Source organism: Papilio machaon, chromosome 21 (assembly GCF_912999745.1).
Source record: "Papilio machaon chromosome 21, ilPapMach1.1, whole genome shotgun sequence".
In the NCBI taxonomy this organism is placed as follows: Eukaryota; Metazoa; Arthropoda; class Insecta; order Lepidoptera; family Papilionidae; genus Papilio; species Papilio machaon.
Genome location: NC_060006.1, coordinates 1894341 through 1917379, shown reverse-complemented (window position 1 = coordinate 1917379; position 23039 = coordinate 1894341). Strand labels below are relative to the sequence as shown.

The 23039-nt window shown below is 36.8% G+C and overlaps 1 protein-coding gene across 1 annotated transcript; it reads right to left on the bottom strand.

Annotated features, from left to right (window-relative positions):
• Window positions 1-1787: 1787 nt before the first annotated feature.
• LOC106711079 lies at window positions 1788-22920 on the bottom strand. Its single transcript, XM_014503305.2, has 9 exons — window positions 22505-22920; window positions 10949-11059; window positions 10554-10845; window positions 10195-10330; window positions 9170-9281; window positions 6903-7037; window positions 3989-4111; window positions 2739-3906; window positions 1788-2571 (listed from the first exon to the last, which is right to left on the bottom strand). The coding sequence occupies exons 1-9, from the start codon at window positions 22664-22666 to the stop codon at window positions 2516-2518; spliced, it is 2295 nt and encodes a 764-aa protein (XP_014358791.2). The 5' UTR covers window positions 22667-22920; the 3' UTR covers window positions 1788-2515.
• Window positions 22921-23039: the final 119 nt, after the last annotated feature.

The following is a 23039-nucleotide window of genomic DNA, read 5'->3' as shown; positions in this document are numbered from 1 at the left end:
ATTATATTAAAAATACAACTAAACTAGACTTTAAATCGAAATGTTTTTATAATTTTTCATAGAACAAGTTTTTAGGTTTTTTTTTTTTCATTTCTCGACTAGCTTTGGACTGACTTATGTCCATAACTCTCTTAGCTCTGCATCCTTAATTTTTGTGAACAAATATACAAATCTTTTTTATCGAAACAAAAAAATTCATAATAAAAATAAATCTTGCATCAGTTACAATTAGATTTTTTTTTTTTTTACATAAACATGAAGTAATTAGGAAGACCAAATGAGAAAATAGACATTTTCAGAATTTGAAACAATTAAAATACAATTTCTTGTTGTTGAATGTATAAAGACTTCATGACAAACAAAATTTTTAAATCAGAGAGAGAGCGATATTCAATAAATTTTAGTTATAAATATAGAATAATTTCAGACATTGGTTCACACATAAGTTTTTTTTTAAAGCCAATAATCTCCACACATATAACATTCGAAAATAGATATCCCCAGTAACTCGGGCAGATACATTTTATTTTAAATACACCAATTATGTGTCTGGATTAAAGCACCAATTACAATTTGATATCTACTGTATATTTCCAATGACAAAAAAAGCATTTTTTTAAATATCTTGGCCACTCGGAACATTGCACGAGTCACTTTGCAAGACACAAGGTATAGTGTGGCGTCAAGGGATGGTAGACTTAAGCCGCCATGATATTTGAAAAAAAAATACATAATATATAATACAATAAACCTCAATTTGGTTCCAGAGAATGAGATTGATGCACTGACCTCTATAACTATCAGCTAGACAAGTCGCTGCTGGAAATTATAGCTTTTCCAGCAGCAATCTGTCCAATTTAAAAGCGCAAGTAGAAGTTAATGTCGGCTAAAATGTTTTAACATCGAGTTTCAATACCTCCACTAACTACAATCAGCGTCAAAATGACAAAAAAAAACAAATAGGCAAAAATGGTACAGCTTATATGCCTATTCAGTTGTATATAGAGGTCAGTGACCTGACGAAAATATGGTAAAACCAACATTACAATCCTGACGGCAATAGTTCGCAACTTTCGCTCTTATAAAATGACAAAATTACTAGTTTAGTATTTTTGGGAAAAATACATTGGACATGTACACTAATATTTTTGCAAACTTTAAAGAAATCAACAAAAAATTGCCAATAACAAAGTATCTAATACTAGGTTTACATTATGCCAGTACAGTAGCGCTCAAAATCTGACAAATACTGACGCGCCAGTGAACCCATCAGTCAATGCCAGTCCAGCGACCACCTACTGAACTGGAATAATGCAAACCAGATATAATTGTTTAAAAATTACCGAAATATTTTTATGTGATAATGATTATTACTCGGAATTGTATTTGCTTTTACAATATGAAATTATAAATCAGACAAAGATCTAAATGATAGGCCACAGTAAGTTAAAACATTAGGAAACCCTCCAAACTCTTACTGAACATAATTTAAACAAAATTTTGTTATAAGAGTCAATTACACTTGTCTAACAGAGTACAACACTGCCATATAGGAGCATGGAGCCTTAATTATATCTTATATACAATTTGCAGCAGTAAAACTTAAAAATTACATAACAAATTAAGATGTGAGTAGTTGATTAGAGAAAGAAATCTATTATATTTGATTAAATAACAAAACTCAAGCAATGATAAACATTAACAGAAACAAAATTGTTACCAGCCCAATGTATGTTACCAGCACAATGGGCTAATTGTACATTGACCTGATACATAGACTTGTGTCTCTGAATTTTCACTGCCAAAGCATCTAAACATTATGGTAGTGAATACTCACAGTCTCAGCAATCCATCAAAGACAGAACATATTCAAACCAGTCATATGTCAAACAAGCTAGCTTCTAAAGGCAATATTAAAACTTCAAAAGGAAATGCACAGACAAAATATATGCTTCGTTTACCATACAATATGGGCTATGTACCAGGTCATACACCTTCATACACCAAACAAATAAATAAAGCGTCCTCAAGACAAAACAATGGCAGGTAGGAGCGCAATCTCTTATTTTTTTTATTTTTTCTTTACAATATAGGTGCAAATGTGATAGTTAAATGCCCACATAAGCTCTAGTCCTTTTATATACATAGCGAAAACTTTTTTTTAATCACAGCGAGAACGCTAACATAGACTCCACAGAGTATTAGATAGAGCGAGACAATCCACTTCGAAGCTTCGAAATTCACTTAGGAAGAGAACATTAACACAGCGATCACATTTAAATCGCGCGACGAACGTAGAAACACTTGTATCGTTCACAAAATGTTCTAAACACGCACTAGGAACAGTTCCTGACCAATGTTACCGTTCGGAATCGATTCATTTATTCACTATAATAAAAATATAAGCGGCGATATCCGACGCGCACACGTCTGTAAGCGTTTATCCGATGTCAGTTATGGACAATATTGAGTTCACTAGCACTGAACACTTTCACTGCGCAGCTCACCGCGACCGCTACTCGCTGAAGTAGCGCACCTTGCCGCCGCCACACCGCACCACGTCCTCCCACGCTGCAACCAACATAAAGAATACAATATTAGTAAGTTTTGCTTGCAGATTTTAATCCCAAAGCCGTTTCACGGAAATTTATTTTATACTATACTTATATTTTGATTAAAAAGAAGTAACTGGAAAATGTAGCTAGAAGTAAAATTGCATGTTCGACTTTTACACTGACCTCCGCCAACATAGTCGACAATCTGCAGCAGGTGCGTGTGTTGGTGTGCGGGGGGCGGCGGCGGCGGCGGCAGGTAGCGCAGCGGGCCGGCGCGCACCGGCACCGGCACTGCGCCCTCGAGCGCGTCGCACACCAGGTCGCAGCGCGGCCGGCGCGCACCCACCAGCTGCTCGTTGATGTCGAAGCCGAACGTGACGCCGTCCATGTCGTGGGGTCGCGAGGCGCGGTCCAGCAGTATGACGGCGGGCCGCCTGTCCGACACCACGTCGGGTGCGGGCGCCTCGCTCTCGGCGCGCTCCTTGCGAGCGGCGCGCGGCTTGTCGCGTTTCTTGCGCGCCTCGAGCACCTCCAGCGAGGGGTAGTCGTCGCCGGCGGGCGGCGCGGCGGCGGGCGCGGGCTCGACGCGCGTCGGTTCGCCGCCCACCTCGGTCTCGTAGAAGTTGCACGACTCGATGAGGTCGGGTATGTTGTGGCGCGTGCGCGCGATGTCGGCGTATGAGGCGTGCGGGTGCGGGGGCGCGGGGCGGGCGGGCGTCGCGTCTGCGGGCAGGGAGTGCAGCGAGTGCACGGAGTCCATGTCGTCGTTGGAGTCGTTGCTGCGGTCGGAGGGCGGGGCGGGGGGCCGGGCGCGACGCGGCGGCTCCGGCTCGTCGGTGCGGCGACGCGGCTTGCGCTTCTTGGTGACGGTCTGGAAGTCGGTGAGCTCGAGGGCGGCGGCGGCGGCGGCGTTGTCGGCGAAGTCTCTCGACTCGCGCGCGTCCTCGCCCCAGGAGCGGCGCTCGGGCTTGGGCTTGGCGGGCTCGGGTCGCGGCGCGGGCTTGTCGGTGAGGTCGGCGAGCGTGGTGCGCGACAGCTCCTCGAGCGAGGAGGCGCGCTTCACCTTGCTCTCCTTGTCCTTGCGACGCTCGGTGGAGCGCTTCTTGCCCTTGTCGTCGTCGTCCTTGTGCTTGGCGCGCACTTTGTTGGAGCGCGCGCTCTCCGCATTGGACTCGATGAAGCGCAGCACCTCGTTCAGATCCTTGTTCCCCTGGTACCCGTCGATCTCCTGCGACTTGATGACGGTCTCGTTTTTGGAGGACTTTTTCCTCCGCGGCTTCTTGTTGTGACTAGATCCGGACAGCGGTGAAGTGAAACCCTGGACTGAGTTGCCGTTTTCGTCTAGTGATTTCTGTAATTATTTTATATATTTCATTAACTACAATATAAGAAAGTTTATAAATCTGCTTAAGAAACGTAGCAGTACAACGCACCTTACACTCGTCGGCGCTGGCGGAGGCGGAGGCGGAGGCGGAGGCGGAGGCGGAGGCGCCGGTGACGAAGCCCGACCTCGTTAGCGGCAGCCCGTTCAGACTGCTAGATATCACGCTGCGAGGCTGATCGTGATAATTTACAATAAATAAATATAAATATTGTGATAAAATTCAGACAATCTAAAACCAAACCAGATTTTTTAACAGTTCACAATACTATTTATAAGACATTTTTTTTTCTTCATTAGATAACATATTGTTTGCAGCAAATCACATAACAATATAAATAAATACATATTAAATAAATATTTATCAAGCGTAAGACACAAAGAAAATATATAAAACAAGTAACATTATTTACTAATAACCATTTGCACACTTTCCAAACATAAAAAGGCAGTAAGCATTACATTTTATAGACAACATTAATTCTTCCAAATACAAACACTGTAACAAAAGTTATACATCGTACAATTATAAGTACAAGAAAATAAAAGGTCTATAACATTTGTCGCTACTTTCATTTGAGGATATCTATTTCATGAAAGCATGTCCAGTGTTACTTGATAAACAGTAAGCTGTAGATGACTGTAGTCACTCGTAGCAGCGAAAGGGTTAAAAACTTTGTTCTATTTTCTTTGTTTAAAGATATTAAACCTAACGTCTCTTAAAAAAAGCTCCGTAACATACACCGACACCAATAGCTCGATACACGAGTTATACCAATATATACCATATTGCATACATTCACAAGGTTCAAATTAAGTACCTGTTCGTGTGTGGGCGCGGCGGAAGGCGCGGTGTGCGCAGTAGGGGCGGAGGGCGCGGCGCTGGGGGTCGCGACGGAAGGCTCGCCAGTGAGGCACGCCACCGCGCGGTAGCACGAGCCCAGCTGCAGCGGCTGCAAGCGGCCGGCGCACGGCACACGGCACACCGTACAGAGCCCAAGATAAACTATGTCCTAGACCCACTGACCTCAATACGTGGACAGGCTCTAAGCCGTAGTTTTGTGTGCCTATTTGATTTTCGCCGTCTAGGCGCTGATGGTGAGCATTCGAACTAATAGTACAAATAATTCTATCTGTCAGTAACACAAATAGGCGCTTTTAATTCGGAATGAAGAGAAAGCTGTCATTCCCAAGCAGCGACCTGTCCATATCTATAGAGGTCAGTGACTAGACCCAACTCACGTACGCATACAACGTATACTTAGTGAGTGACCCAACTGTAACTGCTTTACGAACAACTAATGCGCTATGATTTAGATTAAGGATCTTCATTTGGCACGGTCCTGGCACACCTTACTCGCCTCATCCACATTGACACTGCCATACAATTTAGTAATACATACTACAACAAACATTCCGGAGCTTTGGGTTTGAACCCATTGCTTGAATTACCAAAAATATATTTCACAGCCATAAAAAAAAAACTTGGACTCTGTACAGTTATTCCAATGTGTTGAATTACCAAAACTATAATATATTTCTCAGCCATAAAAAATACTTGGACTCTGTACAGTTATTGTGCAAACCTTAATCTTAGAACGACTTGTCTATAATTCAGGACATCAAATAATGTCACATTTATCACGCTCATTTTAATTCTAACCTGCAAATTGATACGTCATCATACAGATTGACTTCATTGACATGACATATGTCACAAATCAAACATTGACAATAGTAATTATAATGACCGACACCACAAGTTAGCAACACCGACATGCTTTCATTGACAAGATGCAAAATGGTACGCATGATTTAAGTATAATCCCTTTGTGATGATAAATATACTCTATATTCGTCAACATTTCTTATCTGTGCCCGAAAATATTGTTATGTTTTCCCCATATATTAATTGTATGTATATTTTACTGTGGTCCTATGTAGTCAAACAGCTTAAGTGTCTTTAATTAGTTCGTATTTTTTAATCATAAGCTAGCTAACAAGCAAATACGCCTAAATAGCGAAGCGACCGCTACCCATAAACATCCGCAATTGCAGATGTGTTGCCTACCTTTAACCGACAGACGAGGGGACTCACAGAAAGAGGATATATCCCCTTCCTATGCATCTCATGTACCATTAAATTCACTTTCCTTTCCCGTCTCTTCTTTAAAAGACAAAGGTGGGAAGTGAAAAGGGATTAAAATTAGGCTTCCGGTACCACACTGTCTTCTGTGTGGTCGTGGTATAATATCGGTCGAGCCTGTTACCACATTAGTCACATGTTGTTATTACTGACGTCTACCACTGTTAAATGTTACTCGTATACTTGTTTTAATATTATAATTTTGTTTTCTTATTTTAAAATTTAAGAATTTAAGCGAAATTCAATAGTATGTCTTTTGTGGAAATATTTCAAATTTGAATTATTGTTTTTCTTTTTTAAATTGTTTATCACGTAAAGCATTAGCTTTTTTTCTATTTGTGTTCCATCTTTATGTAATATGTTACACCTTTTTGTTATATATTATAAAATATGGCCCTTATCATGACATAATGTAGTTTAAGTATATTATTGAAGTTGCATTAACTGCATGGTATTATCCAACACCCAGTAAAGACTTGCGTTATAAATAATGTTAAAAGCGTTTGAAAGTATGCAAATGGTTATAAGCGCAGCGCGCACACCTTAATTAGGAATGTTGATAAAATATCGAATATTCTTATTTATCTATATTTCTTTCATATATTTGTATAAAAAAAACTCGACCGATATAGAAATATCATGTTTTTAAAATCAATATGTTAAAATACAGTAATTTTTTAGTGAAAATAGAAATTTAAATGAATATATGTATTTGAAAAATTATTGATTTTTTGACGTATCGATTATCGATGTTATCTATATCGATAGTTTATCAACAACCCTACAGTACGACAGAGATAGTTGCGGAGTTGGTGGTCACCTTGGGGTCGACTGCGAGTGCGGGGAGGGTGGTGAGCGCGGGGTGCGCGGGGTGCGCGGGGTGCGCGGGGGTGGTGTTGCAGCTGGAAACAACCTCCGGTGTTGTGATGCAGCTGAACGGTATCGCGGCGTCCACCTGCAAACACACCACAATGCCAACCATACTCGACACTGGCCGTATCTCAACTAAACGCACCTTTATTCCAATACGTTCATGAACTATTAAATAGCAACCCTAAGAAATTTGTCTATGGTAACCCTTATTAAAATCTTTTTTCTATATAATTATGAAAAGTGGTCATAGACTTTTGACGATAGCATATCTAGACTACCTCCTCGTATACCAACTCAACGTATTCGAGGTTCGCTTGAACCATATCTACTTTTACAATTACACGAATTTAAAATCAATTTCTCAAAAAAAATATCATTTGGTGACGGTATTGGAATAAAGGTGCGAAATGTCGGAAATCCTACCTCTTTCACATTCAGTTCTATCCCAGAGATAGACTGGTCTTTTTCGAACAGATTTTTGAGTAGTAGCATAGTTAATGCTGTTCTCTTTGCCTTTTTGTCATTCTTATATTTTGCTATCTGTTCCGTGTTAGTCTTTGACAATTGCAATTTTTCAGTACTATCTTTTATAATTCTCTCATCTTTTAAAGCTGTATATTTATTTGTGTTAGTAGATGGGCCATCACTATTAGATTGAGTTAATATTATTTTATTGTCTAAAAGCATTGGATGATAATTAACATCTGATTTATTGTCAATTACCCAAATTACGTTGTCAGATTTTGCATTACTTTTAATCTTACAAGCTTTATCTTCTTTATCAAACAAACTGTGATTTTCTTTATCTTTGACATCGGCTTCTATTTTCATTTCAATATCATTGGATTTTGGTGTGATGCTATTATTATTGTATTCTAATTTCTTAAAAAAGTTACGTTGTTCCTCAACGAATTTTGAAAACGAATTTGTTTCATTTGTTATGCGATTTGCAAATTCTAATAATTCTATTTCAGTATTACTCTGAGAAGGGATTGAAGACAGTTTCGACATGTCTTTCATTTCGTAGCATTCTAGTTTTTCTTCTGATGTAGTAGCGATTGGAAATTTTCTTTCATCTTCACTTAACACTGCATTCAAATTATGTTTTTTACCTTTTTTGTCTTGATTAGTTTCTTTATCAGCAATATCTAGATCATCACTAGCTTTTTGTAATTTGTGTATTTGTTCATAATATTCTTCTTCGATATTACCTATTGTCATATTCCTGAAATTTCTAGGATTATTGTGAGCTAGATTTGGTACTTGAAGATTTCTCTTTGTTTCTATGTATTTCTGAGTTAAACTTGTATTTTTATTTTTAGAAGAACATGAAATTAATGGATGAGATTTTGTCGAATATTGTTTTATTATTGCATCTTTATTTTCTATGTTTTCTTCTTGTCTTGAAGTTTTAGGTTTAGACTTTTGTATAACCTGATTGAGATCTAAAAATGGATTCGAAATGGATTCTTCAAAATTATAATTTACTTCTTTATTATTGTCGAAGTTCCTGCATTCATTCATGTGTTGATTATCAAAATCTTGACGTGTATTATTCCGATTTAGAAGAATATCATTAGGACCAAAATAATTATGTAAGCCATCGTACCAGTTGTTGACGTTTTTTATCCACATTTCGGAATTGGCGACTTCTAAAGGACTCTTTCTTAGAGATTTGTTTAAATTCGACGAGCTTCCATGTAAGGATGAGGAAAGATTGTGGTTATAAGGAGATTTACTACCTTCCTTCTCTATTCTTTGGGGCTCAATGTTTTTCTTCGACTTGAGGCCACCCATGAGAACATCTTTTTGATATATGGGAGAAGTGACTTCAGTTGACTTGTTCGTATCTGTGTCTGTACTTGCTGAACTGTTTGACTTCGGTTTTAAGGCGTCCATAAGTACATTTGAAAATTGATTCAAATCACGAACAGTTTCACTCTCGCTGATGTTCCTTTCCGTACCATCTTGATCAGTATTTGTTTTAGATTCGAATATGTCCACCGGATCGCGGTGCGGAGATATAGAGAGACTGTGAAGGGTTTCAGTGGACGCACTGCCAGCTGTAGGGCTCTGTGGTTTAGGTGCGAGCGCGTCCATGAGCCTCTGCGTCCTGTTGTCGCAGGCGGGGGCGTGTTGCGGGGCGGGGTGTGGGGCGTGGTGTGGGGCTGGGTGTGGGGCGGGGTGCAGTGCGGGGCGGGGCGAGGTACGCACCTGGTTGGACGGCGTGGTGGTGGTGACGGCGCGGCCGGAGCAGACGCTGCCGCTGCCTATCTCGAGTGTGGCGCGGGCCGTGTACGTCACCGGGAACATCGGCTTACTCCGTCTGCGGAGAAGCGACACTTTCTGATATTTTTTTCATGATGATTGGTTAAACACCAGTCAATTTTCAATATTTGCTATTGATTGCCATAATGTTGACAAAAATAAGATCGGTTACCAGGTGCTTAAAGATTACTCCACGACCAGATTGTATTATATCAATATAAATTGATTTATATGAAAAACAATAATAACAAAAAGTTATCAATTTCAAACTTGTTTATTTAAAGCGGATAATTAAAAAAAATTAAAACTGGTACTGCAAACTCATCTGGTCTACTTATACTGCTGTCATGATTTGTCATGTCAGAAAACATGTAAAAACTACTTAGACAATGACAATGACATAGAAAATATCAAACTGTCCTTTGTGTGGCTTGCAGGGTTAAGAAAGATATCGACTGAACATCACATAATTGCTTAATCAAAACAATATCGTTTATGAAAGCTACCGGTAACTGCGAAATACTACACTTGTTCACTATTCACTTGCACTGTAAACCTATTTATTAATAATTATAAATTACCTTTCTTGTAGAATAATTTCAAATAATAATAAGAAAACAATTACACAATTTAGAAACACAAAAGTGATCATGACCAACTCTTACATGTGATATGTTTGTTACTGAATTGGCTTTCCACTAATTTGATGATGATAATTTCTGTGATAATGATTTAATGGAATGTAATGATGACGTGCGGAATGACACATCTATGAAGACATTGAAATTACATGACAGATTTACTTTAGCGAATAGCATGATCTAAAGCCATATATTTTACTAATCTAAAACTGAACTGAACAATATGGGTTGTCGTACACTGTCTATGGTCTATAGGTGTGGTCTATGGTTTAAATCTTTACTCTATGGTTTAGTGGTGTACCCAACACTATGTTGTACATGTTGGTATACCTGTTGAGGTGGTCGAGTTCCGCTGGTCCGTTGGCGTCGCTGGCGGAGACGCGGCGCTCGGCGAGCGGCGGCGGGTTGACGCAGCGCACTGTGGCCAAGTAGCCACCTCGAGTCGGCTCCTCGCTCAGCATAAACGCTACATATACATAGTATTGATATAGAATCATTCTGAGTGTAAAACCTTTCTTTAAAGTCAGCAAAGTAAGCAATTTTTAAAAGTATAAGAAACAGTCGGTGGCGTATTTTGTAACTTTCGGCACTTTTAAGTCATTCGTGAAATGTAACCTCTAAAAGTAGCCAAGTTAAGATGATCATGTTTGGAAACATACGATAAAGGTAATGTTTTGATGCGTGCTTACAGGTATCGACGCCGGAGGGCAGACTGCCGCCGTGATGCGCGCGCGCCGACACCGAGGCTGGTGGGGGATGCGCGTGCGCGCGTTGTCGCGGCTGCTCGGCGGCGAGCGCGGCCGCCATCAGGTCCTGCAGCGAGTTGGAGTGCGGCAGAGCGCGCCGCCCGTGCGCCCCGCCCCCTCCCGCGCCGGCCCCGCCCCCACCAGCGCCGCTGCCGCGAGCGCCACGCCGCCCGGTCACGCTGCGCGCCGCCGCCTCGCAAGCCTGCTCGTCCTGCTCCACCTCTTCAAGTAGCTCCTGTAACGAACAAAAATATTGGTCAGACATCCTGTAACATAAAAACGGTTATTATTGAAAAAAAGACTAACATAGAATCTTTGGGGGCAAACGAGTACATCACCTTGAATAGACTGCTCTTGCCTTCGCGGTCTTTGGGCCGTTTGTACGCTATGGCCTCGTCCAGCAAGGCGCGCAACTGACCGTCGTCCAGCGCTCCCACGTGCTTGTTATTCTGGAACAAACAGTAACATACATTGTATAAATATGCTCATACAAAAAATACCGTGACAAGCGAGTCGCACGTAGTATCCCTCTCACTCGTTTATTCGTCGACCGTATATCGCTCACCCGTCATCAACGCGTTGCCCACGAGTGGGTTCCGCGTCAATGCGGTGCAATGACGTTTATCAAGAACTGAATTAGATTCAAACGCCAATGTTGTAGATCATATCGATCATATAAAACGTCTTCGTCTTTGGAGCTTTATTCAAATAATCCCGAAAAGTGAAAGTCAACATAAACAGTCATCATTGCGATGAATAAACACTATTGTGAAAGAGTGACGTTGTGTCAGATATTTGGCATCAGTACAGTTACAAACTTCACGTAATGTAAGATCACAAACTACACCGTAACGTTCATTGCATTTGTCTGTGTTGCAAACATGTAGTACATTAGCAACATTATCCGAGAGCACGTGTTCCGACATGTGCCCGTTGTCTTGCCTTGTCGTAAAGCACGTGCCCCAGACACATCGATCCCAAAACTTTTTACGCAACGTAAAGCGTAACAAAATACTTTTTAACTGACCGAGTTTGGAGGGTAAATTGTTACGTGGGTTTATAAGTTCCATTGTAACCATCTAGAGCCTAAAGGACGTGAGATGTCATTCAATTTATATTCTTCCCCGAAGTGTAATATTGCAACGGCGCAAACCAAATAATAGCGGTCGTAGGACACAAAATTCTCAATTACTCAAAAACGGTAGCTAAAGGGTAGAAGAATTCGCACAAACCTGTGGCAAAAGCAATCTTGTGGCGAAATATTTGAAACTTTATATAATTGAAATAATAAAATTGGAAAGGGAATTGAAACTTCTAGTACCCTTTCTCTGTTAAATTACATTTATTCCCTTGAGTCCAGAACCTCAGGCTAACCTTAACTAACAAACACAATATGAAATATCGATTTCAAAATTCCGCAATTATTAAATAAAAACATATACTTCGATAAAAATTTCATAAACTCCTCAATCCTTTAAACCACCATTGAACAAGTACAACTTAATAATTAGGTTCATTTAAATAAGCCAAAACAAGCTAAATAAAGCTACAGCAATTACTAACATCATAAAAGCAATTTACTTACGACATTTAACGAAAAGCTGTGCAATTATTGTTAATTAACATACGTCGTATATTGTTATCTGTACGTTGGCCATACGCCGATGCCTAAATACAGCATAAGTGTGCGTTTATTGACCGGGTCGTTGCGATACCAGCTATCGCGATAGCGAGGCCTCGCCAACACCGACCGCCTTATCTCCAAACCTAATGACCACGAAATTATGACGGCCGCGGCTGACATAATATGTTAAATACCATACCATCACTAAACGTTCTTTGTAACTTTAAAGCCCTTAATTAAAATAGCTATTCTCTGGGAGCATATGTGGCCAGGAAGGCCGGTAGGATGTCGCTGGACGAGGAGAGCAGATGATATCATACTGTGGAAGATCTTCCTTATGTCCATCAGTGGACTGAGACAACTAATGATGAGGGTGATGAAAGTGGTAAGTGATTAACCCATCGATTGTATAATTTGATAAAATTATGTTAATTCGCAAAAAAAATTGAATTAATTTAGGAAAAATTAAAAGTTCATATTTACCTCATAATTATATTGATACGCTAGTTATGATAAACTAGAAATTCCTTACCGTGTGTTTCCACTGCCAAAAATACTCTACTCTACTCTATCTCAGTATTTTAAGAGAATGGGAGAAATGTTTTTTTTTACAAATCTCTCGGCTGTGGAATCCAAAGGTTAAAAATTATTAAACTCCTAAAGTAAATTAAATTGAAGATATTTACGTAATAGACGAGAACATTTCAAACGTCGTAATTACATTTGTGATGTCAATAAAGTATCGTTGGATTCGTGTTACAGTCGACTGAATACTGAATCATTGATATCAAGGTTATTTAACTAAATCACATCTTGTAGAAAACATCTGAAGGTAAGTTTTTTAAAATGTTGAATTACTTGTGTATTAAAGTTTTATAAATATTAAAAATGCCATACTCATTGTATGACGTTTAGTTTACGATTACGCAAAAATAACATAAAATACTTTAATCATTAATCATTATCAATAAGCGTAGTGTTTAGATGTTTTTTTATATTTAAAATAAGAAAATCATAATTTGTTATTTCTCCCAATTATATATATTTAAAATATTTATGCGATTCATTTTAATTAACTTACTCCTGAAGAATTGAATATCTAAAGTACACAGCATTATATTTGATACGTCACAAACAAACTTTATCGTCTAATGTGCCAACTCAAACGCAGGGTATATAATATGTTTTCTTTTTTTATGACTTTACTAGCTGTCGCCCGCGACTCCATCCGTGCGGATTTAAAAAAAAATTAATTAGTAGCCTTTGTGTACTTCCAGAATGTTCTACATCTATACCAAATTTCTGCAAGATCCGTGCAGCCGTTCTAGAGTAACCTTCTAAAAACATCCAACATTTCGCATTTATAATATAAGAAGTAAGATTTTCATTTAATTTAGATAACATTGTCGACCTGAACGCATGAGAAAATATTGCCTTTCGTATGCCAATACAAAGTGATGAGCCGTGGAACAATGCCAAAATATGTCACAATTCTTCCTAGCCAGACACACTGTCTAGTCCCTCGGGTACTGAATTACATATTAAATAGGAAACCTGAGAGCTCCACTAAAACTGTTTACTTACTTATTACATGTGTCTCCCGAAATTTAGTAGAGGAACGACAATTTTAATGATGGCCATTTCATTATTTTACTTTTTCCTTTATTTCGCAAAATTATGTGATAAATTGAAAAGATATTGTTAAATTTATGTAGGTATAATACAGTCGAACCTGAATAAGCGAGAGTCCACGAGACCGCTATATTTTTCTTGCTTATAAGATTCTCGCTTATCCAGTAGTTGTCTGAGTAAAAAAATGTTTTGCAGGAAATATTTTGAAATTTACGAACTTTAACAAAAAATGAGATGATGATTGCTTAATAATAACTAATTTTAAAACTCAGGTCATCCAACCATTCGAAACTGCAGTATGTGGGTCAATGCATCGTGCAAATGATCTTTATCAAGTTGAGGCCGACGGTAACAAGACAAAGTTATTGCGGACAATACTTTGTTTTGCACTTCAGTGTAATGCCAATTTTGGCACAACAGTCACGCCACCACTGACTCATTGGTTTTGTAGGTTGGCAATACACCACATGTTATAGCCAATGATGAAACAAGTATCTTTGTTGTAAGGATCAAATTGTGTTGGTCGACATATTTCTTTAAGTTACAAACAATCAAACGAATAAATGGTTCTTCTGATAAGCTTTGCAAGCGTAAAATTCTTAATAAAATTTAATGTAGTCAAATTTAAAATACATTTCAAGAAAATTGTAACAGTAAATTGTCATTTAGAAACACAGCAAAAGACAAAAGTAAAAGATCACGCAGAACTATTTAAATACTTAAACATTCTAACGTTATTTTTTCAAACAGTATGTTTTTAATGTATTCACGAATACAACACAAGATGGCCTACGTAAGAAATATTTCTAATTCCATAAAACGTGGAATGTGTAGAAAAAATTGTTTGGAGAAAAAAGTATCATAGCGAAGCAGCGAGCGATAGAAGCATAGCCGAAAATACGTAAGAGCTAAATTGGCACTCAAATATTCAATGCACAAACGGCAACCGCTTCGTAACTTAAACGGCTTATTTCATATTCAGTAAACAAATCATGTAATTGCATTAAATCCACATGAAATATACAATCCGTTAAATACAATTAAAAACAATAACAGACTGATATATTAGACCACTTACCAAAAAAAACTACTCTTTACAAGACGTTAGCGCTATTCAAACAATAATCACGTTTTTTCCACAGTTCAACAGAAAAAAAATGCACGTTTAAAACACTTCAAAATTAATTACTTAAAAAACCCATCAAACAGTTGACAGAAAGAGAAAACTGTGTCAGCCTTTAATCCAATTATTGTACGACACGATTGAATCTCGATGTCGGCATCGCTTCATTAATTCCATTAGGCCGCTACCTACGGGAACGACGACAAGGAAAATTGTTATTGACTAATCATACACCCCCACAACTTCCACCCACCACCCCTCAATTTCCTATTCCTTCCGACGTCAGCGACTTAATAAATACATATAATTGAAACGTGACGTCGCAAACGTGAAGCGACAGACACGAGAAGTCGATAACAGTGTTGACGTCATTGCGTGAGAGCCACGGATGCTGGGCCCGGGTCACGGCCAGGCCAGGGCCTAAGGAATATCGATTGGACGTCCTTGTCCTTTTGCGACATTTATGTGGTGAAATATTTTATCGCGTATCTAAAGTTCGACAAGTCTAATTAGTATAACAAGGTATTAGATTCAGTAAGCGTATTTGACACCCCAAATCACAGAATAACTTTACTAATTACAAAAGATATATTCAGAAATCGATGGTATTAATTCAAAGTTTAAAAACCCACTGATATACATGAGTGTACACATAACTAAGAAGGCTACATAACAACCGTAAAAATCAAATACTGGCATACAGCAAGTAAAGTGAGAAAAAAAAAGTAAAAATAGAGTACCTGGTAATATTTTATTATCGTGAGGAGTTGCCGTGGTATTGAGTAGCGCAGCTTCGATGCGCCAAACTTTTTTTTACGATGGCCTGCAGTGTTGGAAACTGGCCAGCACAAGTTTTGGGGATCCATGCGCCAAAATCAATAACATATCAAAACTATTGTCGGACACATTTCATCTATTGCTAAGTCAACACGAAACACGAAGAAAAGGAACGAGAAAAACAACTTCCGATTATTTCGTTTAAAAAGAAATACGTATTTATTTTAATTACGTAAACTGTCGGTAAATCTTTGATTAGTTGATAAAAAATTACATTGAAACGCCAAAACAATTCCACCATCTTATGGGTAACACTAATATAGTTATAGTAAATGCCTAACTTAATAATTTAAAGTTAGTAATTAAATGTGAAGTCGTAACTAATTTAATAAGTTCTATTATGAAAAATATAAAACAATGATAAGGTTTAAAGCTATTCAAGATACATATTACTAAAATGTAAAAAATAAACGTGTTTTTTTATAGGAAATAAACTTTTTTTTTCTTTCTTTTATAGGTAAATCATTATCTAATTTCAACAAAAGTTAAAACAACTGTATAACGCGGTTTACAAAACATGTACTTATACTGTAGCCGTTCGATAAGACGGCTAACAAATTATTTAGCAATTATAGCACTCAAATTAAGGAACATTTAATGTATTATTTACTAACTGTTGCTAGCGACTTCGTCGGCGTGGAATTAAGAAAAATAGTGTTAGTTATTCCCGCATACATCAATTACCTTCTAGTAAAAGTCCTGTTAATATAGATCCAGTCGGTTCGGAGTTTATCCAAAATAAACGCGGACTAGCTGACAGACAAAAATTTTGAAAATTGAGTTTTCGTCATAAAAATAAATAAATCATGTTCGCGTTTATTTTTTCAATTACATAAAGACAGTGAAATTTTTTTTTACTGTAATGGAACGAAATTAATTTTCCTAACAATTAGTTCATGTCCAATCTTTCTAATATTATAAATGAAAAAGATTGTATGAATGTTTGTTACCGCGTAATTCCAAAACAGATGTATGGATTTGAACGAAATTTGGTACATAATCTATGTACCAAAAGTCTATGTAACATAGAATAGTGAATGAGCTACTTTACTGACCGAAAAATTTACAGAAATAAAGATTTGTATTTTTTTTTTATTTATTATACGCGGTAGGTATTACACGCGGACAAAGTCAAAGGCAACAGCTAGTTGTTACTATTTCATGTTGCCAAATGTCTTCACAGGTATTATTTATGAATCATACTTAAATCTGTAGAACTTCAGATGCATTCATTCTTCACAAATAGTCTTTCATGATGTGAGACGCTTGAATGGTTCATACAAATAAATCAGCAATTGATCATTTGCACGCTAATTAGTAGCGTTCGACCTTACAACGTAAAGCCCTCGCACATGCATTACATATACAAACTAGCTGTCGCCCGCGACTCCGTCCGCGCGCAGTTAAAAAAAAATGAAAAATAGATGTTGGCCGATTCTCAGACCTACTGAATATGCTCACAAAATTTCATGAGAATCGGTCAAGCCGTTTCGGAGGAGTATGGCAACGAAAACTGTGACACGAGAATTTTATATATTAGATATAAACAAACTAATATATCTAAGGTAACAACTATATATTTGTCCGGGATAAACTCCGAAATTGTCACCGATTTCGATGAAATTTCGTAACTGCATGAAGTTAATTTAGCCCAATCTTACTAACATTATAAATGCGCATGTTTAGATGGATGGTTGGATGTTTGTTTGAAGGTATCTCCGGAACAGCTCAACTGATCTTGATGAAATTTGGCATATATGTATAGAGCATAGTCTGAAAGAACACAGGCACTAATAAAGTTTATTTTTAATTCCGCGCTGACGGAGTCACGGGCAACAGCTAGTTTAATATAATATTTTAGTAACTATTTTAAAAGATTTTCTTCAAATTTAATCCATCTTCTTTAACATTTAAAGGATCGTAATAGCAATCAAAAAACCCAGTAACAAAGTTTGAAAGGCGATGAATCCATTTTTGTACTCTCATAAAGAGTTACAAGAATCTTCATCGATATTAAGGATCGATTATTGGGTTCGGCTAGTATCTAGATTCTAGAGTTAGCTAGGAAATGTGCTAGTAAAATCATCGAGTCTAGTAACACAATCTCGCTGGCACCACAAGCCCGACGACACGCTAACGACGCGCGGACCAAAATAAAACGCGATCTTAGCCGCGCGATTAGCTGTTTTCGTGAATCACTGGAGAAAGACGCTTTGTCCGACTCGAGTAAAATGATTTAAAATCTCTATAACGACGTCAATGATTAATATATAAACAATAGAACAAATAATATTAATTATATAGATATAAAATATTTGGAGGTAATGAGTATTATACATTTGAAAGGGTGGACGATTTGACGACGAAGTTGAAATCGTGAAATAAAGCAACGAATAAATTGTTTTAAAAATTAGATCTATTGTTATCTTAAATTTTCAAAGAGCATTTAATGAAACCAATATGATTATGTACTTTGTAAGACAGACTACGTTACACGTTATTATTATCTTACTATCTTACCAATATTATAAATGCGAATCTTTAGATAGATGGATGAATGTTTGTTTGAAGGTATCTTAGAAACGGCTGATCTGATTCTGATGGAATTTGGCATAGATGTAGACAGTCTGGAAGAACACATAGGCTAACTGCTACGTTTTTTTTTAAATTCCGCACGGACGGAGTCGCGAGCGATAGTAATATTATATATTGTTACAATGTAATTAATGTTTAGAAAATAAACAGCTGAAATGTGAAAAGATTTGATAGAGAACAACAAAACCTCGGAGCGTTGCACCGTGACAGGACACTAGGGTTATCAAAATACATTCATATTTATAAATCTTCATTTAATGTAATGTTTCATGGACACACGTACAGAAGGAACATCCAAAAAAAAAAAACAAATTAACAATAGTTTGTTTGTCCTGAAAACGCTCCTAAACCAATCAGTTCTTGACGATATAAGTTACTGTGGGTTTCGACTGTAGTGAAACTTGTAATCCATACCACCATTGTAGTCTGGATTATGTAGCTCAAAGAAAAAACATTATCAAAGAAAGTAAGACATGACAATATTTGTTAATACAAGCATCAGTACTGGGAGTTAAGTGTTCTACTACTGTGTTGTTTTCATTTTTAACGACTCATATGCTTTGATATTTTTGTCCTTTATTACTTTATAAACATTATTAATATCGTAGACAACCCTATACACGATGCGGTCACAATGCGGCCGCGGCGGCTTCCGTTACCGTCGTCTCACGGCACGTAAGCCAACACCAACCGACGACGCGACGGCGCCATTGTCCCTACCCCTACAATACACTAGACCAGACTAATCTAGCCTAGTCTACAATGATCTGACTTCGTTACTAAAACCGATAACCGCCCAGGCGACCGTACCAATTAATCACATATTACCTTGTATCCAGTGGAGAATCCAGGATTGTAACTGGAGGGAAACCATCCATTCCAAAAGACAAGGCTATAAAACACGATATTTTTTTTAACTATAAAATGCTATTAACATTTCTGACTACAGCCATTACTTGAGTTTCGTGATGTGCGCTAGAAGACCGTTAGTCTTTTCTAAAAACTTTTATAGTCGCAACAACGGTACAAATATAATGTTTCGGTTACGCTTTGTGTTTTAGGCAATTCTTTACGTCTCTCACTGTTCGCCGTTGTTTGAATTTCGTCAGAATGCGTTTACCTGAGGACTCGACCGTAATGTCTAGTTTTTGACAAATTGATTGTTGCTTAATCTGTAAAGCTTTACAATGTCGTGATAATAATTTAATCTTGATACTGATATTTTATCCTTGCAAAAAAAATGTCCGCGAATTTTATTGTTAGTTTTATATTTCTCTAGTATTTTTTTTTAATTCCACATAGTCATTTGTAATTATCTTTACAACAGTAAATTATTTCAGTCTCAAATTATTTTGTCACTTAAAAAAAATCTTTCTACTGTGTATAAAAAAATCTACACACATTTCTTTTATTTAAAACTAGCTTTTACCCGCGACTCCGTCCGCGCGGAATAAAAAAAATGCACACAAGATAAAAAAGTTCCTATGTCCATCTCCTAGTTCTAAGCTACCTCCCCATCAATTTTCAGCTAAATCAGTTCGACCGATCTTGAGTTATAAATAGTGTAACTAACACGACTTTCTTTTATATCTATGTATAGATAAAAATTGAAGTACAGATTATTGTGAACAGTACTGTAGAAAACAACACAAATTTAACTAAAAATAATCTTACTACTAATCTTATAAATACGAAAGTTTAAATAGATGGATGGATGGATATTTGTAAGAAGGTACCTCCTGAAACGCTCAATTTTTTTTAGGGCGGACGGAGTCACAGGCTACAGCTATAGTTAATTCATAAATCACAAAATATGAGTCTTGGAATGTTTACTTTGCAAATTATGCATAATAAAGAATTTCATAACACAAATAAATAAAAATCAGCACATTCCTGTCCCGGTCATAGAGGATTCCGAGAACCTTACACAAACAAGCTGACCTCAAAGTAACCACTAATTAATAAAATAATGATGCAACATTCCAATACATTAATAAGATTCATCATTCATTTGTTCAACAAAAAAAAACTCAAAAACTACTAAACTATTGTGAAAACTCTAAACTCTCTTAAGAGCATGAGAAGTCAACTTGTATGTGTTTAGATGCATGAATGTGGAAGAGAAAAGTGTGACATGACCGCAGAATATAGAAATCCATAATCTCTGCCTATCCCTTTGGATTACAAGCATGTTGTGTTAACTCTCTCAAACATTCCCACACACACACAATCATGATGTGTTAGATGTGTGTTAGACATGTCTAACTGTAGGAAATAATAGTAGGTTACGAGTCTATATAAAAAATCAATGTTTGTATGCATTTTTGGATTACTAGAACTAGATAGATTATGATGAAATGTAGGTAATGAATTAATGGTAACAGAAAATGAAACCTTAAAAATCTAAAAAATAAAGAGGTTCATCAGGTTTATTTAAACTTTTTTCTTGCTTTGCAATGCAATGTTTAATGTACTTCTATTAATTACTTTGTTATTTTGACTTTGGCATTGTACGTAACACATAAGTTTAGTTATAAAAAAAGAAAATATCAATTCTCTCCATTTTATCATTGTCACTAATGAGTTTAACTATTAACAACTCTTTTCAATTGATAATGTGAATGACAAAACAAGTTTAGATAAGAAATGTTTCTATAACTAGTTAGGATATATTTGTTTCAAGTTTTTTTTTTTACATTTGACACATATTACTGACAAAACAATTGCACAAAAACAGTATCTAAGAATTTTCAATGTAAATAACAGGGATAACAACATGTTTATTAGGGTATTTTCGCTAAATCGTCGACCTGCCCTTGATCCTACATAGTGTAGGCACATTATGTACTACTCTTTCACACATCTCAATCAACCGTCGTGTTTGAATTCACTCTCTACTTATTTATATCCTCTTTCCCACAATCCATCCATACTTTCTTCAGTTTTCCTTTACCTCTGTAGCAAATTTAATCCCATTGTCTTTTTGAACATGTGATCATCGCGGAGAGACTGCATACTATGTCCTTACCACACCAACCATTTGCTCCACAATTTCTCCACCACTAGTGCTACTTTCAATCTTTTCCATATACATATTCTTAACTCTATACCTTTTTGTTACACCACATATCCATTTACATCAGTAATTTCAACAACAGCACTGTTTATAGGAAAAAATGGTGAAAATCAAATAGACACAAAAAATCACAGCTCATAGCCTATCTTTGTATAGAGTTCAGCGATATAGGAAAAATTTATTAAAGGTAAATAGCTGACAATATTAACTTATAATGCCTACCTCCTACATCCTACCTACATTTAAATTATTCATTTATACATTAAGAAAAATTAATAATCAAATTACCACACCAAAAAGTATGAGAAGAGTTATTATAATGAGTTCTTCATGTTTTAAAAATGTTACAGTTGGATGGATGTATGGATGTGTTTAACAATGTAACTCCAAAATGGCCAATATGATGTGGATTAAATTTGGAACAAAGATAGATTTGTAATAACAAATAGGCTGCATTTTACCTATGAAATTCTACAGATTATATTAATTTATTTATTAATTAAAATATTTTATGAGCTCTACTTTTCAGGTACTACTTGGAAATATTTGTTACTTTACATATAATTTCAATTGATTAATGTATCAAAAATTACAATAGCAGTTGCTCTTTCTGCCTACCTCAATTTGGAAAGTGTGTTCTCCTTACTTGTACATCAATATTTTAAAATCACAATGAAATTTATGAGAAAAATTGATGTGACAAATATTTTCACAACCAATTTCGACATAAATTAACAAGTATGAACGATAACGAATCAAATATATATTACATGTCTATACATAAACCGTGTAGGTATAAGAACAAATGCATAAATATGACATTTATCCTTCGCCATTTTCACCCGACTTATTTTAGCGAATACACGAATTAAGCAAACTTTAAATAGATAAATTAACAAACAAATTAGTTTGTTTTAATATTAAAATAAATAAAGTTGATAATGAATTCCCGGAAAACTTATTACAGCCTAACAAATGTATAAAATGGCAGAAGGGGGTCGACTTACCTCAACATCAGTATTAGCTGCGTTGTTGGAAGGCTTATGGTCCGAATTATTTTGCTGTTCCTTTACTAGATTGTATAAAACTTTCGAATCGTCGGTAGAAATATTTGTGACACTTTTATCTGGGGCTTTCGGTTCCTTATCATACTCCGGTGGAGGAGCCATCTTGAAGGAAGAGCAATCAGACAGATGACACAAGTCTTATGACTTTACCACACTCAAATCACCCTCTCCACCTTTTCTTATGTTTTCACTGCCTTAAAATTAAATCATTATGATTATTAAATTTATTTACTACACATCTAAAGTTCTACGAAACAGAAAAACCGAATTCTTCATTTTCGACAGATTCCATCTAACATTTTTCCAATTTTTATGAATAATGGTGACTTTAGAACGTTTCTAGCGCCCTCTACTGGCATAACATTTCTGCAATTTTACAATTTTATTTTTAAACTACAGCTTAAAAATAATATTTTAGTAGCCAGCAACACCTTTTCTAAAATCTATTTCAGAAAAAAAAATATTTTTAAACTTT

What these genes read in the sequence shown, in the direction of transcription:
- LOC106711079 (XM_014503305.2), bottom strand. Translation starts at nt 22,666, where the DNA reads ATGGCTCCTCCACCGGAGTATGATAAGGAACCGAAAGCCCCAGATAAA. An exon ending in GCCCTCCGGCGTCGATACCT is followed by an intron (nt 10,331 to 10,553) that starts GTAAGCACGCAT and finishes ATGTATATGTAG; the next exon opens with CGTTTATGCTGAGCGAGGAG. An exon ending in CCACCACGCCGTCCAACCAG is followed by an intron (nt 7,038 to 9,169) that starts GTGCGTACCTCG and finishes GTGTGTTTGCAG; the next exon opens with GTGGACGCCGCGATACCGTT.